Source organism: Drosophila mojavensis, unplaced genomic scaffold (genome assembly GCF_018153725.1).
Source record: "Drosophila mojavensis isolate 15081-1352.22 unplaced genomic scaffold, ASM1815372v1 contig_231, whole genome shotgun sequence".
Taxonomy (NCBI): domain Eukaryota; kingdom Metazoa; phylum Arthropoda; class Insecta; order Diptera; family Drosophilidae; genus Drosophila; species Drosophila mojavensis.
Genome location: NW_025318772.1, coordinates 2,925,306 through 2,944,129, shown reverse-complemented (window position 1 = coordinate 2,944,129; position 18,824 = coordinate 2,925,306). Strand labels below are relative to the sequence as shown.

Here is an 18,824-nt window from a genome sequence, read left to right as displayed (position 1 = left end):
GATGCCCCTGGACTATTGGCACGCCTATTTCAGTCAGTTCGATCCTTAATCGCTTGTTATCGAGCTATCGTACCTGCTGCATAAAAAGCTCATTAGCCAAAAAATTTGCAATTTCATTGGCACTATCCAATGTTAATTTATCGCCATTTGTTGTTGCTACCGTTGGCAAATGTTGTTGTTGTTGCTGCTGCGACTGTTGTTGTTGCTGCGACTGTTGTTGTTGCTGCGACTGTTGTTGTTGCTGCGACTGTTGTTGTTGTTGGTTATAATTAATATGCGCAGAATTATTGCTGTATTGTTGTTGCTGTTGCTGCTGTTGCTGTCGTTGCTGTTGTTGCTGCTGGCTTAAAAAGCTTTGCATTTGGCACATGGCTGCCATCGCGGCTGTCGCAGTGTTGGCGTTGGCGGCGTTGGCGTGGCTATTGCCGTTAGCATTCACAGCAGCAACTGTTGTTGCGTGCATATTGCTGCGCGCCATGTTGGCGTTGTTGTTGCTGTTGTTGTTGTTATTATGACCATATGATTGCTTTGCATTTTGTTGCTGGTAGGCTGACTGCGTGGGCTGTTGCTGACGTAACAATTGCTGTTGCTGCTGTTGTTGTTGTTGCTGTTGCAGCTGCTGCTGATAGTACTGTTGTTGATTGTACTGCAATTGTTGCTGCTGCAGCTGGTTGTATTGTGCTGCATAGGGCAGCTGTAGCTGTAGCTGTTGCTGTTGCAAATGTTGCTGCTGCTGTTGTTGTTGTTGCTGCTGCTGATGTTGCTGCTGGTGCAGTTGCTGATGCTGCAACTGTTGCTGATAGTAGGGCTGGTAGCACACATTATGCGCTCTACCATTGAGATTTTTCATCATGACGCGCGTGGCTTATAGACTAGTGTGTTTCGCTTAATAAATATTAAGTATACGTATCAAATATAACGCATACGCACAGTTAACTAAATGTTGATTGGCTTTTTTGTTTTCTTTTTGTGACTAGCTTTTGAAAATTCGTATTGGCTTCTGGTCGTTTAACAATATAAGTGAACAACAAACAATATGTGTATAAATAAACTATATATACTTAATTTAAAAAACTAACAACAGCTGTTGCGAATTTTCTGTGTGTTAAATTAAATATTTACAGCGAACTTTTCTTGGAAAAGCTTTCAATTGTAATGATGTTGTCGTTCTTGTTGTGGTTGTTGTTGTAGTCGTTGCTCTTGAGTTGTTGGGCGCCAAAAGATATATATATATCTATCATATATATATATATATATATAGTTCGTTCGTTTCGCGTTTTGGCTTTTACGTTTGCCTTTCGTTTAGTTATTTGTTCGTTCGTTTTGGACTTTAAATTCGTCGTTGTTGTTGTTGTTGCTGCTGTTGCTGCTGCTATCTTAGCCTCTTTCCGGCGGCTTGAGACGCGCCACCAGCAGCGTTTGCCAATTTCGCAAGGGTTCGAAATTTAAGTTCAACTCGGCCAATGCAAACATAATAAATTTAATTATCAAACTACAAATAGCACGTGTTGACAACGTTTTTTTTTTTTTTGCTTTCTTTCTTCTTTCAAACAGTAATTACAAAAAATAATAAACAATTATAATTAATAACAGTTTACAAAAGAAAAACTGCTCTTAATTGCAGCCAAATTGCGCGTGTTATATAATTGTGTTGTTGTTGTTGCTGTTGTACATACATAAAGAGCTTCATATATATATATATTCATATGTATTTATATTTATATATCTATGTACTATACGCTAGGTACATCTGTGTATTATTCTATATATATTTCGATTATGTTAATTATCGCTTTGCACACTTCTTTGCATGGGCCACGCCTCTATATGAACTTTATTGTGTGCATATATATGTATGTATATATATATAGTAGCATATACATATGCGGCATGCAGCGCAAAGAATTTGTTGTTTTCCTTTTCCTTCAACTTTTGCTTTCCTTGTTTCTCTTAATTCTTAATTTCCATTCGTTGTTTCAAATTCGTTTTGGCAATTGCACGCGCTGCGAAAAACACACCAAATTTTTCTATTTCTTTTATTTTTGCAATTTCGTTTTTCTTTTGTTGCTTTTCGAAATTTATTTTCGTAGTTGTATTTTAATTTTTATTTTATTTTTGTTTTTTTATTGTTCGTTCGAGGGGCAGCGCGCGCGCGCGATCGCAGCAAAAGTTTTTCCTTTTGCGTTTGAAATTCAAAAAGAATTCTCAACTTCGATGGTTCGTTGTTCGTTTGCGACTGAGCGAAAGAAATTCAAATTGGCAGAAACGATTCTTTGAGATTTGGATACAGATGCAAAGAGAGAGAGTGTGAGTGTCGTATGTGTGTGTGTGTGTGTGTGTGTGTGTGTGTGTGTGTGTGAGCGTTGTTATTCTCTCGAGTGAGTAAATTAGACAACAACAACAGCAATAATAGTGTTTAGCAGCTAAGCAAATCGAATAAATTTCAAATGTGCCTGCTCTTAATTGAGGCAGCAACCCACACGACCAACAACAACAACAGCAACAACAGCAACAGCAAGAAGAAGCAGCAACAGCAAGCAAGCAGCCCACGCCAACAACAGCAACAGTTGCTGCCATAAGTTTTGCTATAAACAATTCCTCAACTAATTTGATTTCCCATCAATTTTAAGGATCTGAACAAGCATTCAAGTGAAAGTGAAATATATTTTGCAAACATGTTGCAGCACTCAAGCAGCAACAGTTGCTGGCATTCGTTATGCTATAACCTTTGGCGAGTCTCATAAGAGATTGTTCATGTTAAGTCAGTCAAAAATCTTAACAAATTCGACTTATACAATTTTAGTATTTTTATTATATACTACAAAAGAGACTGAACTGAGTTGAAATAAGTTTAAGGTTAAGTCTCCACACTTCTCAAAATTAGAACACATTTATGGCAACTCTAATTGCGTTAGGGCATTTGACTTAAACGCTTCGAGCTGCCATTAATAAACAGCTAATATAACTCAATACGCCTCCTTCAGGCTGTCAGCCGGCAGCATTTAGCAAGAGTTATGACAGACCCTCGCCTGCAGCGCGAGTGTGTGTGCGCGTCTGTTTGTTTTCTTTCGTATTTATAGCAATCAGCGCTGTCACAGCTCCCAGATGAAATCAAAGAAACGGAACACAATCCAGATGCGAATGCGTGTGCCGTCGTCAGATTGGCTGAGAGCAGGTGTCGTGTCAGCCCCAATGAACAATAACAATTATTGTACTTTCAGATATGTCTATGAATAAATAGTGACCAGTGGCTCTCGCTCTATCTCTCCCTTTCTCTATCTCTCTCTCTCTCTCTCTCTGGCTAATTGACAACTTCTAGTGTTGTCCAACACTGAAAGCAGCTCATTTCACGTGGTTATTTGATTTGCTTCATTGCACATTTTGTACAATAAATTTTGCATAATAAATATTATCGTGGGGCATTGATCCTTTGACTTATCTCTCGGCATTTCCTTCAACTCGTTTATTTGCGAGCCAACAATAAAATTTATTCATTGTGTTTTTGTTGACTTTGGGTCTTATTTTTTATTTTTGAAGTAAACCGCTTGTTTTTGTTTGCATAAATGTTTAAACATTTGCGACTTTCGTTTTAACCCACTTTCCCAAAGTGACAAAGATTTTGTTTTTGTTTTTTTGTTTTTTTTTTTCGTTTTGGGATATTGCATAAAAAGCAAACAGAAATAAATTGAAAATTTAATGAACGCAAATGTTGTCTGCTTTATTTTCCTTTTTTTTCACTTTTCGCAGAACCCATTTGCAGATGAATCAGCCAATTTACTTGAATTAAAAATATATAATAATAACAATAATATACATAGTATGGAGCTCTCGCCGTAATCGTAATTGTCTAAATTGAAACGAGCTTGCTCGACGCAGCGAAAAACTATTCTTATCAGGGCGACGGTGCCGAAGTTCAGGTCGGAGGGGTCAATTGAGCGAGAGGCGAGTGGAAATAAAACCACACGCTGACGTCGAAAATACCCTCGAATATGTGCATAAAGTTGGGTGTATTAGTGGTACTCTTTCAACATAAAAATAGAGGGGGCATAAAGATAATGAGAATGAGAGCATAATTATAGAGAGAGAGAGAGAGAGAGAGAGGGGGATAGCAAGAGCATGAGACTGATAGAGTGTGGCAGCATGGACTAATTGAATAATTAGCTAATGGAATACCAAATGACAAGAGTGAGAGGGGGACTGAGAAGAGAGAAGTCTTAGGAGAAGTTAGAATATATAGAATATAATACTGATTTAAACTTGAACTCATTCAGCTATTTGAACTGTTCCCATACTACCTCCCAAATGCTCACTTAATCTACAGGGTATCCCTTGGTCTCACAGTGTGCTATACTGCTCAATATACGCGCATTCAATTCGCTGACTAATGCGACGATTGACGAAGTTGACTACTACAAAATTTGATTACATGGGCGCGCTTGATAAGCGAATGTAAGTCAACTAAACGCAGACTGAGTAGCTACAGTAATTACTGGCTAGTGCAAACACTGCAAGTGCAGACAATAATTAAACAAACATTTAGCAATTTAATAATATATTATTCAACAATTGACAATGTGATTTATGTTGAGTTCTCGGGCGAAAGTTGAAGTGCCCTTGAAATTAATTAGTTCACTTGAAATGAATTCGCACTGTGCTTGTGTTTATATTTGACAAATACGCGGCGAATTGAGGGCTTAAGAAGGCGAACAGCAACAGAAAACGACGGCATCGCTTTTTACTTTTTGTTGCTGCTGCTGTAGCTGTTGTTATTGTTGCTGTTGTTGCTTTGTATAGCTGACGTGTTGAGTTATTTTAAGCCAATTTTAGCCAGACAATGACGCAATAAAGCAAAATACAAACAACTTAGCCGCGATGACAATTTCATTTGTTTATATCAAAAGCGAACGCAACGAAGATGTTAAATGTTAAGCTTAACAGACTGTTAGGTAGCACTGTTAAGGGCGGCTGTTATTGGACATAGAAATAAAAATAGAAATAGAATTTACAAGATATTTTTAATTGAATAAAATAATTTATAAAAAAAAAGAATACAAAAAATAAAAAAATAAAAAAAAATCACACAATTAATTAGAAATTTTTAAAAAAATTTTCCCTTCTTATAACTTTATCTAAATATTTTATATATTATTCTAAGGCATATTCTAGTCGCAATTATAGGCCAACTGTAGCTGAGCTCAGTTTGGCTTTGTGACAATGCTCATTTTAGCCAGGTTTGTTTGTTTTTCACTTTTTTTATGTCTATTATTTATTTCTATGTGCAATTGCATAAATTAAGCTGAAATAGTGTATAGATGCATTAAGATACTGCCAATTGCTCGATGAAGGTTGAAACAAAAGCTCGCCGACTTATTAGAAATGCGCATTATTTACAAGCAAATAGCAAAATTTTTTTGATTTCTAATTGGCAAAAAAAAAAAAAATTATATATATATATATATAAATATAAAAGAGAGTTGCCAACAATAACGACGACAAACGCTCAAGTGCATTGCATTTATTTATTATTTGTATTATTTTCGTATCGTGACTGCAGTCAAAGTTGTGGCAATGCCAGCGCCAGAGTTGACAAGTTCAAGTGCGCTGTCAGTAGGCCAGAGTTGCCAGCTGCATAAGTGAGTGTGAGATTGATTTGCGAGTACCCGCATGTGTGTCGGTGTGAGTGGGTGTGTATGTGTCTGTGTGTGTACAGTTTTGCACTTCCCATTGCGATAAGCGCATACATAATTGAAAATAATATTATTATTTTGTGTTTCTTTGCATAAGCAAATTTTCGGCGAATAAAACAATTAATGCAAAAGAGGGAGAAACGCAAAAATAAATACAATTTTTGTTTTTAATTTTTAATACACGCTCATGAAGTAAAATATGTGAGTATATTGGGTATATTGGTATATTGGCTATGCTTGCCTATTCAGGTAAAGAAGCTGAAATTTGACTTGGCTAAAGCATAGTTAAAGCGGGCACTCATGGTCAACTCATGTGGTTAACTGATGCCCTACCTTAAACATTGACTGGATAAGTTTTATATAGGTTATTATAGTATGGCAATTTGAAAGTATTTGTGTAGTTTCCAGAAATAAAACTAGAAGTTTACGATTCTAAATCCATTTCTTACAAGATTAACTCGATTTTTTCCTTGTACTTCTTGGCGCTGCTGAGCGAGTATTAAGCCGTCGGTTATTGCCGACTGCACTTTTCGTATTTGTACATCTTTGCTTTGTATTTTCTGCGTTTCGTTTGGAAAGGAGAACGTGACCGCAATGCCGTAGTGAAATTGTCTGGAGTGGTTTCGCGCTGAGTGCCAGCTCTTTTTGATAAAGCCAAGCTTTAGGTCTGTCTCAGAGCCGATTCGCAGTCCGCTCCCAGTCCCGCTCCAGCTCCCGGTCGCGCTTCCGCGCCCAGTCGAAGTCAACGCCCGGCCGGTTGCCTTCATCATTTCTGTACGCTTATTTTTTTATTTTTATTTATTTTATTTTTTTTCGTGCCGGCCTTTTTCGGGCACGCAAACGCCGCTTGACCATATGCCCAGATGCCATATACTATATAAATATATATACACTTACATTATATGTGTGTACTATATATGATTATTTGCGACTGGCATTTAAAAACACTTGATGTTTGCCCATTTTCGGAACGCCCACGCGAATTGCTTGCGCATTGCCGTCTGCTCGGACAAAATTGAATTAAACTTTTTTTTTTCGCAAGTTTTTTTGTTGAATTTTTTTTTTATTTTAAAGTCATAATTCAAAATTTGCCAAAAAGTGCAGCCAACCACCCGAGGGTTCCAGCTACATAAATTTCAACTCAAATTTTTCGAGGGTTCATTTTATATATATATATATATTTTTTTTTTTTTTTTGTGGTATCCGATTGCGATTGCCTGCGTGCCAGGCTTTTAGGTTCAGTGTCAAATTAATCAGACTTTTGTTTGCCCTGTGCCATTTGAGGCTGACATGGGGCGTGGCAGCGGACAACAGCAACAACAACGGCAAGCCATTTGACAAATTTACATGTGTTGTTCAACAACAACAATATTTCAGTTCTGTCGTTTTGTTTGACTTTAAGCAGTGCATTGAACCCGCCTAATGAATATACTTGTATTGTATTATTATACTCAAACACTCACACAGTAGAATGAGAGAGAGAAAGAGAGAGAGAGAGAGCGAGTCGAAAATATTTGCCAAAGGTGTGAGCTGCTCAATAACAATTCCTTCAACTGATTTGGCTCCACCCAATTATATATGCACTAAACACAATAAATAGTATTGAAAGCAGGTATATTTTGAAATAGTCTTTCATCTTTTTGTTTCCTGGAATTTGGAGTAAACATGGAAATACTAAAGCGACTCTCCAAATCTATGATTTTTTATTACGGCCTGGTTCTGGCAACGTTTCAAATGCATTTAGTGCCACGCCCATTGAACTATATACATATATATATGAAAGTAGATTTAGTGATCATTTACAAAAATTAATGAATAAATTTATAATAGGTCGGGAGTTACGTGAGTCTGCTTGGACTACTTTGTTGATGCAAACGTTTACAGCCTGGCTTAAGCAGTTGGTATATTAGCTTGATTGCATTAGCTGCAATTCAATCGAAATTCGCCAAGTTGATAAAAAAAAAAAAAGAAAATGCCAGCACAGATAAGCGAACAATTGTGCACATTGATAAAGTCAAAGAGTCAAAGATAGAGTTCCATTGAACCATAAGCGATTTGGCCAGCCGGTGCAGCACTTTGGCTCGAGTGTTATTAACTTGTAATTAAATTTGTAATGTAAAAAGTAAAAACTAAAAAGCAAAAGGACGGAAGGACAGTCGGACATAAATGCGGGGAAATACCCGGCTAATAAAGTGACGCGACATTGGTCTAGGAATAATTTATTTAAATGCATTTTGTCGCGACACGCGCTACAAAAACAATCAGCTAAAGCAACAGCAGCAACAACAACAATCCAACAAAAATAATAAAAACAAACCGAGCTGCGGGGGAGTCGAGGAAATTTATGGTAAAGTTTTGCTAGCGACGAGGAAATGGCAAACAAACGACGCGACGACGAGGCGCCACGGACGCAGGACGCAAGGACAACACGTAAAATGCAAGTCGCGTTGCACGAGGGGCCAAACAGACGGCGGGGCAACAGCTTAAGCTGGCAGACAGTGCCCGGGCACAGACAACGGACAACAGACAACAGCCAACAGCCAACAGACAAGCAGACAAGTAGTAAAAGTTGTTTTCACTTTTCCAGCGTGTCTGCCAAGAGGCAGCTAGGGCTTGGCCAAACACAATTCCAAGAAGGACAATGCGACGCCCGGGCCAAAGGGCCAAAAACTTCTGCTCAAATTGGCAAAATGTGCATTTGCGGTTTGTTGTTGTTGTTGTTGTAATAGCTGGTCACTTGACTGCTGTCTCAAATTACAAACAAGAGTAGAATATTATGTTAGACAGAATGTCCTTTTTGGCCAGGACAGAATGCCAAAAAGTAAAATGCCCGATCAAATTAGTAGCCAAAGCAATTCAAGCAGACTTGACTGCAGTCCAAATTATATTGCTATATATATAAGTATATATGTATATATGTACATATACATATACATATATAATACCTGCAATCTGAGGCATTAGCACAAAAAATTGAATTGCAATTCAATGAGCGCGCCGCACTGCTCAACTTCACGCTGCAATTAACTGGGATGTCTGTCTGCTAATGGCCATAAAAAACATATATCTCCTATCTCATATATCTCTCTAAATATGTATATATTTAGACATACATACACGCTCAGCTAATGGCCATAGCTTTCTTGTTTGCTTAGCCACAAAATGAATTCATTTCTAACGGTCAGTTGGCAACAGGGCAACAACAGCTGCAATTGCACTCCAGCTGTGCTTCAACTAGTTGCGAATTACAAGAGCAATTGGTATACGAAACAGTTATCTTTGGAGTGACGAGCGCCGCTGAAAGTTGAAGATCTCTTTAGGAAATATACCAAGGCGCCAATACCACTGATATATTATATAGATCATAACCAAGTGGAAATTCAAGTGAAAGAATTCTTATTATTCTCAGACTTTTATCTCTCTAACTCTCTAACTTATTGCATAATCAAATTATACATTCCTATATCTACATATCTGATCTATATTTCTCTAATAGCTCTTGCTTCCTTGCCTTCACTTATCGATTGATTGACTGTGATTGATCTGCCTCACATTCCATCCACACACTCAAATTTCTCTCTCTCAATCCATTTGACCCATATATCATTAGCTATTCACTCAATTCAGTTTTCGCGTAATACTTTGCATGGGTAGTTATTTGTATTATAGCATTCAGCTATTTTTATTTATTTATTTATTTATTTTTTTTTTTGACACCGGCTGTCACGTATTTATCAAGTGCTTTCTTACTTTCTGGCCCACGAGCTGTCCAAAGACGCCCACAAATCCACTCGAAAAGTGCGCCCCAACCATAAAAAACTAAATAAGTAAAACAAATCGTACAAAACTCATAAGAAAACAATCGAATGCTATCGAATGTCCCCCACACTCTGTGCACTTTTGCCCATATTCAGTTAATTAAGAGTGCCAAAGTCGAAATTTGTATGCCAAAGAAAGTTGAAATTGTCTTCAGCCGCTTTGTGTTGGGTCTCAGTGTGAGGGGGCACACACACACACACACACATACACGCATAGACAACAAATGTTGTTTCATTGAACGAGTTTTTAGTGTGCATCTACTTAAATGAGTGATAGACTACCCTTGTAACTCCCTCGCAGAGCATCAATGGCAAATACACTCAGCGAAAATTTAAAATCGAAATGATAAATATTTTCATGTAATAATGAAATAATATTTATAATTGAAAATATGCGTACAACTGAAAGATAATACATAAATATAATAATAAATTAGTAGTATACAATTCACTTCATATATAACATTAATTTTGTAATATCTCCCATTTTAGAGTTGCTGAATGCATTTTTGTCCTGCTAATCATATTTGCTGCAAGCTACAGCAATATTTTTCTCAGTGCACTTGTGCATAAGCGCCTTTAATTAAACAATTTGAGTCGCTTAAGTCGCATATGTCAGAAGTCGCAAGTGTTTGACTTGAAGCATATTACTTTGAACCGCCCCAATTGCAGCAATAAGTATATGTAAGATATGGGAAATATGTACATATGCGCTTATATACTTACATATAGCCATGTCTTATATGCTTATGAAAGCGAGTATCAAGTGTCAAGCGAATGCCTTTTGGGCCAGTTTGGTGGAAGTTGAAAGGGTCATGCATGCGACGGCTGCCAATTTCAATTCGCTTTCTACGCTCGCATTTAAGCCCAGTTAAGCTGAACATTGAACCCTGCCCGGGCCATTATAAGCAAAGGTGCTATACACACACACACACTCACACAAATATACATTTTTGTATATAACAGATGTAAACCCCAAAAAACTTGATAAATTGCTCACAGATATCGCACGTGTGCAATATAGTCAGCCGCCCGATCACTGGACTGTGAAATGCAATGGACGTAATATGCAAAAAAAAAAAAATGCAAAAAAGACAAAAAAAGAAGGAAAAAAAAAAATACTGCAAAAAGTAAACATATATTAACGGACAACTTGTTTTTGTAGCCGCTCATGAGTTGGCAACGTGATTTATTTTTAAAGGGGTGCAAAATTGAAGCGGGTGAGCAGCCAAATAGATTTCCATGTAACATAAAACCATTGGATGTGATATATACATACATAAATATATATGTATATACATATGTACAAATCCACGCTCAAAATATAATAACAAAATACTTAAAAGGCGCAAAGTCTAGAAGAATATTTAGAAGCCAGAAAACCCTCATCATATAAAACCTTTTTTGTTTTCAAAAGTGTTATACATATAGAGAAATGATTGTAGCTATAGCTGTTATACAAAGTGTTATAGATTTATTGGTAGTATAACAGTTACCCGTTCTTAAATTTTCTGAGAAATCGAACAAGTTACATCAAACTATCAAAAATACCCAAGATATACAGCCAGTTATTTATATAACTTGATATGCAATATATTTATGTATATAGCTCGCTATCTATGAAAAAGCACACATCAATCAAATTTTATATAGCTAACTAATATTTTTGTTTTTTTTCATTAGGAGGTACAAAAAGAAACTCATTTTCGACCTTCCGTTCATATAGAGTTAACCCTAAGAAACAAGGTCTTTCATAACTGTACAAATATTCGAAATATTTTTAAGTTATCAGCAAATGGATTTTAGGTGGGTTCCGCCTACAAACTATTTGAACTATTTGTGCACTTGCCACACACAATAATTATTAATAATATTATCGCAGGGGAAAGAACAAAAACAAAAAAATATATATAACGTGGAACATAAATCGCTGTGCTGATAAGGCGTCTAATCATTAAGCAAACAAATTCAATTGCAAAACAGAAAAATCACATCAAATACGATATAATAATGGGGGCGCAAAATAAAAAATAAGAATAAAAAAGTCGAATATACATGTAAAAACCAAAGGGTATACGACGACGAAATTTCCAAGAACGATAAGGCATGCAACGATAGAGATATGCATGCATATATACATTATATAGTATATACATATACAGTATTTATATAAATGTTTTCAAAACTGCAAATCGACAACTGGGCTCAGGCTTCTGGAAATTTCAGTTACCCCTACACTTGCCTGATAAGCGAAACAACTGTTTTTTTTTTTTTTTTTATAACTATTTGCATATTTGCTTACCGATTTGGGCAATGGCGATAACGGCATATTAAAGAGATGATATTCATCGCCGAAGATATTGTAACTGTCCAGGGTCATGTTTGCCGTATATTGTGGATCTATATTCGCTATATCTTTGCCGTTAATAGGCGCAACAGGCGACGACGTCGTCTGTGCCGATGACAAATGCAAATTTCTGACGAAATTCGTTTTTCTGTTTATTTGTTATTGTTGTAGTATATTTATTTTATTTAGACTCAACGCACACTTTAAATGTAAATGTAGCTGCTTTTTGCCTTTTCTTTTTTGTTTCCTCTTTTTTATTTTTTGCAAATTAATTTTGCTGTCAGCTTTTCCGAGAATTATTCGCGCGCTCGCTCGCACATGCCGCGTTTTATTTACAAAATATGCTCAACAGTATTTTTCGTTTGGATATTCTTTTTGTTGCTTTACAAACTTTTTCGCATTTAGCTTTTAACAGTTTTTTTTTTTCTTCTTGTAACTCAGCTTTACACTTGCTGAAACGTTTCACACGGCCAACGGGTTTCGACTAAATGCGTCATCGTTGCGCTGACGACTTTTATATGCGAGCTGCCCAGCGCCAACGACTTTTGAGCGCTTATCGCATTCCACAGCGCACTTGCTCTCTCTCTCTCTCTCTCTCTCTCTACCTCTCAGAGTGGCTGAGAGTGACAGCGCGGCGACAGCGAATTCAACGTTTGAGTGAGTTAAAAGTTGTTCGAGACGTTCGGCATTTCCTGAGCGGCCGCACAATGTTCGCAGCTTTTGGCTTTGTATGCATGCATGTGTGTGCTTGAGTATGTATGCGTGTTTGTGTTTGTGTATGTGTACTTGGCTCTTGGGTTTAGCCCAGACTGCCGTTTTGCCTTGCATTTTGGGCTCACGTGCCCACGCCCCAACATTTTCTAGGCGACGTTTCGCTAAACAGCTTCTTTATCTTATCGCCAGACAATTTGATTATGACATAAGCAACTATATTTGAAGACCTAGGTAATGTACCTTCCTTACACCCACACACATACATACACACATAATTACAATGGCCAGGCTTTGTAGGCCGCCATAGTTGGTCTCTCGACTTGGCCTTATCAGCCGCTGCGCTTCCAAAAAATGGGTCGAACGACCCATCGTATCGCCGTAGTTCGATTCGCTGCGATTTGGCTGTTTTATTTTGCTTTCCTTGTATCTACCCCAGTGCCTACAGGTGTGTGGCAGGCGAGCAGGTGTTTGTTTACTCTAGCTTCGAATTTATCAACGATATGTCAGCATTCACACAAATATTGATGGGGCATGCGACTGTGCACGTTCTATTTGTAATATTCTATGCACAAAGGAAGCCCCAACGCAAAATATAGTTTCAAGTTAGACTAGCATAATACCCTGCAGTATGTGCGAAAGCTGTGGCACAAGCCTGCAAGGTTATAATAATGAGATATTTGTATATAAAGCACTATGTATAACAGTTTTGACAGTATGGCACTTTGGAATAAGGTACCGAACAGCTTTAGGTAAAGACTGTATAACGACTTTTCGACTTCGTGTATAACAGCTCGAACAGTTTTAGCTGTATAACAGACGGTATACACACGCATACATACCCATCATTAATTTGTACGCGGGGTATAGAAAAGTCCGCACTGACCTTGTTTACAATGAGAGTATCAAAGGCACTTACTACAAAGGGGAAAAGTGAGATATCAGGGGGCAGAGGGACTTAACGATGGCGACTGCAATTGGAGCTGGAACTGGGCCATGTGACACGAAGCATTTGCAGTAATTGATTTGCAGTAACCCTTGGATTTACTTACCTGCAAAGATAAATAGAAAGGAAATAGGGTTACAATAATGAGAATTATACATATATTAGAAACATATGGAATGAAACTGATGAGTCGGCAGTAAGAAATATGTATATCGATAGAAAAATAGTACATATTTAAGTGTAATAATGCGGTTAGTTGGGGTTTGCATATAAGCTGTACGACGATTATCTAAATCTGTATATGAATATTTAATTCTTTTTATCGCAATGCACCCGCAGCGTATGAGCTAAGAATCGGAATCTGCAACGAAAATAGACATGACCAGGGCAATCTGTTATACTACGCGGTGGCAACTGTACCGCAATTGTACATGAGGGTCCCGCGTCCGTATTGCCACCATTTTTATGCATATATATTATATATATGTTATATTAAATATATGTTATATTTATAATAAAAACCCAACTTGGACGAACGTTGTCGTCTGCTCCAGGAATTTACAGTTAAGTCGAGCGTCTAACGTCATCGCCACAATGCCCTTACTTCGATAAGAATGTAAATGAAAGGCGAATACGAAACTGGAACTGCGTATAGTATGTACATACATACAAATAGAGTATGAAATCGTCTGGTATGTGACATAATTCTGGGATAAATATGCGGCCTTACTTCGACACAGGAACTTTGGGCTCAAGTGCCCAATTGATGGTATGAATAACTGCCGAATTTCGGCGAATCCGCCGATCCATATCTATATATAAATATATCATTTCATTTGGAATTGATACGCTACGCGTGATTTCTGGAACAGTTTACATCAGGAGTTTATAAATAATTTGCAGCATGAAGCATTTGTTTACTTGTTTTACCTGCTTGATAGGCCAATTGCGATAAGCAAAACGCATTGGATCCGCTGCCCACTTCCGGTGATGATTTATACAAAGAGGTGCGAAAGGTATTGACTCTGTGTCGTAGGCCCTGTACAACTAGCCGATAAGATTACAGAACGCTAACAACAGTACTACCAGGAAGACAGCGCTGTTGAATGACTGAATTATTCAGTTGAAACAGGGGAAAGCTAGCCAAATAAACTTGCGATTATGCATGATAGCAACCTGTTGATAAAGACGGAGCTGTCTACGTGTAAAGATCATAAGTATTGAATTGATAGCTACGAAGGCGGGAAGCTTTATGGTATATAGTCCACTTGGTAGTCCAAAGTTTGACTCATAATTCAGGTTAATTAGGGAGTCAATATATGTAAATTGAATATATTTAGTTCTATGGAATATATCTAAAATGTAACTAATCAATATCCATGAATATATAATTTTTTTCCTTTTTTCTCTATCTCTCAAAGTTTTTTTTTTTTATTTATATTTTAGTCATGTTGCAATGCTTTCAAACTGTTCTGACTGTTCTGACTCTAAATTATATATTTGGGGAGCACATTTTGAAATTTTTTTTTATAAATCGGAAAATAAATTGAATACAAATTTTTTACCCAAAATTTCAGAATGTTCTTTACGGTGCGTAACCTCTCCAATCGCACCTCTCAGGTAGTGAATTATGCCTATATTCAGTATCGACTGCTTAGCTCTACCACCAAGACAAAGGGTCTGCCCCGCCTGATTAAGGCCATACAGGGCAGCTCTAAGGATCAGCTAGCCGATGATCATTTGCACATGATAGATGATCATCGGTATGGAGAGGATAGCTGGTTTGTGAGCAGCACGCCGAAGGCTGAAACAATGGGCGTGGCAGACGGTGTGGGCGGCTGGCGTAGGCTGGGAATCGATTCTGGCCTCTTTGCCCAGGAGCTGATGACGAATTGCAGTGAGTTCGCAGAGCAGCCGCAGTACGATGGCTCCGATCCGCGCCAACTGCTCATTGACAGCTTCGATCAAATGAAGAAGATGTCGGGCAAGGTCTGCGGCAGCAGCACCGCCTGCCTGGTGACACTGCATCGGCGTGACTGCACCCTGCACTCGGCCAATCTGGGAGACAGCGGCTTCATGGTGCTGCGCAACGGAAAGGTGCTCCATCGTTCCGATGAGCAGCTACACGGCTTCAATACGCCGTATCAGCTGACTGTGGCACCGGAGCCGGGCATGGATTGCATTCTATGCGATTCGCCCCAGCAGGCGGTGACCTCGCACATAAACGTGCAGCAGGGTGACCTGGTTCTGCTGGCCACGGATGGCCTCTTCGACAATGTGCCCGAGAGCATGTTGGTTCGTCACCTGCAACCGCTGCACGGCGAGACACGAATGGAGCACCTACAACACGCAGTCAATCGATTGGTGGACATGGCCAAAACCTTATCCCTTAGCAATACGTTCCAGTCGCCGTTCGCGCTCAAGGCCAAGGCAAGCAATATGAACTATGGCGTTGGAGGTAAGCCCGATGACATAACGGTCATCCTAGCCAGCGTCGATGTGCCCGATAAGGATTGACGCACCTATAGAACGAGTTTGACTCCACGGATAAATTCTAGTATGTCATTTTAACAGTCTTACCCTTTTAAGCAATACGTAATGACAAATGAAATTTTAATTATCTTTACACAAAAAAAAAAAAACATTTTAGAACTAAAATTCGTTGGATAACCTAATAGAACGTGTATTCTTCTTTTAGCTTTCTGTTATATAGTCTTTCATATAAGAGTAATTGGTACACATTTCAGGATTTTGATCTTGTGCTTTTAAAAAAAGTCCGAGGAGATCCTCAAAATATAAACTATAGAGATTATATAGTTACTGAGTTCAAGGGGATCCGTTTTACATATGATGTGTATTAGAATTAGCTGTTATCAAACACTTGTAACTCAATAAAAATCTGCATCTTAAGCGAGTGTGAGCCCGCATACCAACTTGGTATAACTCCCGCTCTCATAGATTCTGAGTTAAGATAGGCCTTTAAAATACTAAGGATCTCACAATTGCAACTAATATGTAACTGTTAACTTCTGTACTGTTTCTTAACAATATTTACTTTAAGTGAGATCTCATCCTCTAATATCTCATGCAGTATATGAACTATTATACATACATTCACATACATGTATATATATATGTGTATATATATATATATATAGATTTATATATGTGCATATATAACTAGTTAGGTGTTGAGGCATTGCTTTTGTTGCCACTGCAAATATTTGAATGCCTATAAACAGTTATAACAATGACGGCACCAGCAACAACAACAAGAAGAAGAAAAACAAAGTCAACTTTAGGTAGCTGCGATAACAGCGCAAAATTTCATTCATACGGCTAAAAGAAAGAAAAAAAAAACCAGCAAGTAGAAGCAGAAGCAAAGCATGAAATGAATGAATCGAATGTGGCTACAACTGCGCCACGACACGCCACTACGCTCGGCGATGACTCATACGCAATTTAGCCAGAATTCATGCGCTTATTTAAGCCAAGTTAGCGGCGGCCTGGCCGCCCTCCCTCTCTCCCCTACAATAGGCGCAGCTGGCGTAGGAGCAAATAACGCCGCAAGCGCTAAAACTTGAACTCAAAACACGTTTCGCACAACTTAAAAAGCACTCAAAGAGAGGAGAGAGAGAGAGCGCTACACTGAGCCCCAAAATGCCAAGAGAGCGTTTGAGTGGGACGAATTGAGCTGAGAGTGCTGCAAATGCAAAGGAGTGAAAACCGTTGGAAATCCCCAGCATATTTTAAGCAAAAGCAACAAAAGACAAATAACAACAAAACAACAATAACAACAACTGTTCGAAGTCCAAGGAGCAGCCGCAACGCCAAATGGTCCACGTCATGCACCATTCGGTGGGGCATCACAGCATTGGCTAGAGATGGTGGCAACTCTTTGGTATATGTACATATATACCCTGTACTTTACAGGGTACAAAACAGTGTATTTTTCTAAACTTGACAGGATAATGTTAATATGCAGTAGAGACTGCACATAAATCAGTTATTTCTCCACCTGGATAACGCAGACATTCAGAGACTTCTCATGTACATATATACACAGATGCATATCATTTTATACTTATAATTTAATTTATTGCAAAAAATTAAATTCATATGGGCTCTGCCACATTCACTTTCTGTATATTGAATGAATTTCACCATCCAGCTGTCTCATGCATCAGATTTTGCGCGAGCTAACTCTGTCCCTTTGATTACATGTGCTAGAGGGAGACAACTTCTTACCCTAGTTTTTTCAGCTACAGGACTGTTAAAGCTAGGCTTGACACTGTTAACGATGTAGTAATGGCAATGTTAGCAGAACAGTAGAGATATAGCTATCGGCCCGTATATGAATATATGAATAAATATCTACAATATTCGAACAGGGTAGCTGTTAGTTGTTCTCACTGAACTAATGCATTTAGCTCTCGTTTTTTTATTTTTTTGTGATTTCCTTTAACTTATCTCAGTGCGCCGGCATTTTTCGCACTTCTCGAAGTGGTTGGTTGCTGGCAGCGCGGAATGCTGCGCCTCTTTCTTGGAATTCGGCGCCATGACGCGTCACAAAATAATCCCCACACGAGCCACGCCAGCAACAACAACAACAACGCTCGCCTGGCATTGCCAGCGATGCGTGTAAATCTTTCACTGCTTCGGCAAAAGTGCAGCGTGGCCAGATGTGCCGGTGCCCTCGATTCGCCCCGCTTTGCGATTTCCGCTTCAATTGGCTACCATATACCTAGCCGCATATAGCTCAATTACAGTTAGTCAGCTAACAGTACCTCACAGACGCCACCCCCACCTTCCTCCTTCCCCACCCGGTCAGGCTCAACCTTTGACTAGAGTTCAACAAACTAAGCCAAGTTCCTAATTGCTTTCTCGGAATTTCACCGCCCATCCGCCCCCCACAAACAACAGTAACAAAATAGAGCAACGCCTCCGGCCAAGTTTTGTTATTGTTGCGACGAATCGAAAGTGAAAACACGCAACATTTGACATTTGCCTTCAATTTCCCACGGCTTTCCCAAAATCGTTAGTTCAAAATATAACATGACATAATTTGCTTTTCGCCGCCTCAAATACAGTATTTAGCCTTTTCAGAGTGGACTGAAAGCAACACTGGCGCTGCCCGACTAGCAGATACTCTGTAACATATAGCTATAAATTTGAAATAAATCAATCAAATGAATTCGATCAGACTATAATCAGAGTTAAATCTCTTTTGGTAAATATCAAGACAATTCTGCAAAAAATCAGTGTTCAAATTTTGATCCGATATTTCCAAAACTTTGAAAAATACTTTGACCATG

The 18,824-nt window shown here is 38.5% G+C and overlaps 2 protein-coding genes across 5 annotated transcripts in view; one reads left to right on the top strand and one right to left on the bottom strand.

Annotated features, from left to right (window-relative positions):
- Positions 1-18,824, bottom strand: part of LOC6574764 (transcription factor kayak) — a 35,326-nt gene that overhangs the window by 3,246 nt on the left and 13,256 nt on the right. The window contains exon 1 of one of the 4 annotated variants that reach the window (XM_002000757.4): positions 11,808-12,044. The exons of 2 other annotated variants lie outside the window; for them this stretch is intronic. In XM_002000757.4, coding sequence (XP_002000793.2) covers positions 11,808-11,885 — 78 coding nt within the window. In that variant the 5' untranslated portion in view covers positions 11,886-12,044. Of the gene's footprint in view, positions 1-73; positions 2,254-11,807; positions 12,045-18,824 lie in introns of those variants that run through there. One more of the 4 variants, XM_032731742.2, reaches the window with a different exon arrangement.
- LOC6574763 (protein phosphatase PTC7 homolog fig) lies at positions 14,980-16,184 on the top strand. The gene is made up of 2 exons (XM_044008181.1): positions 14,980-15,099; positions 15,154-16,184. The coding sequence occupies exons 1-2, from the start codon at positions 15,088-15,090 to the stop codon at positions 16,024-16,026; spliced, it is 885 nt and encodes a 294-aa protein (XP_043864116.1). The 5' UTR covers positions 14,980-15,087; the 3' UTR covers positions 16,027-16,184.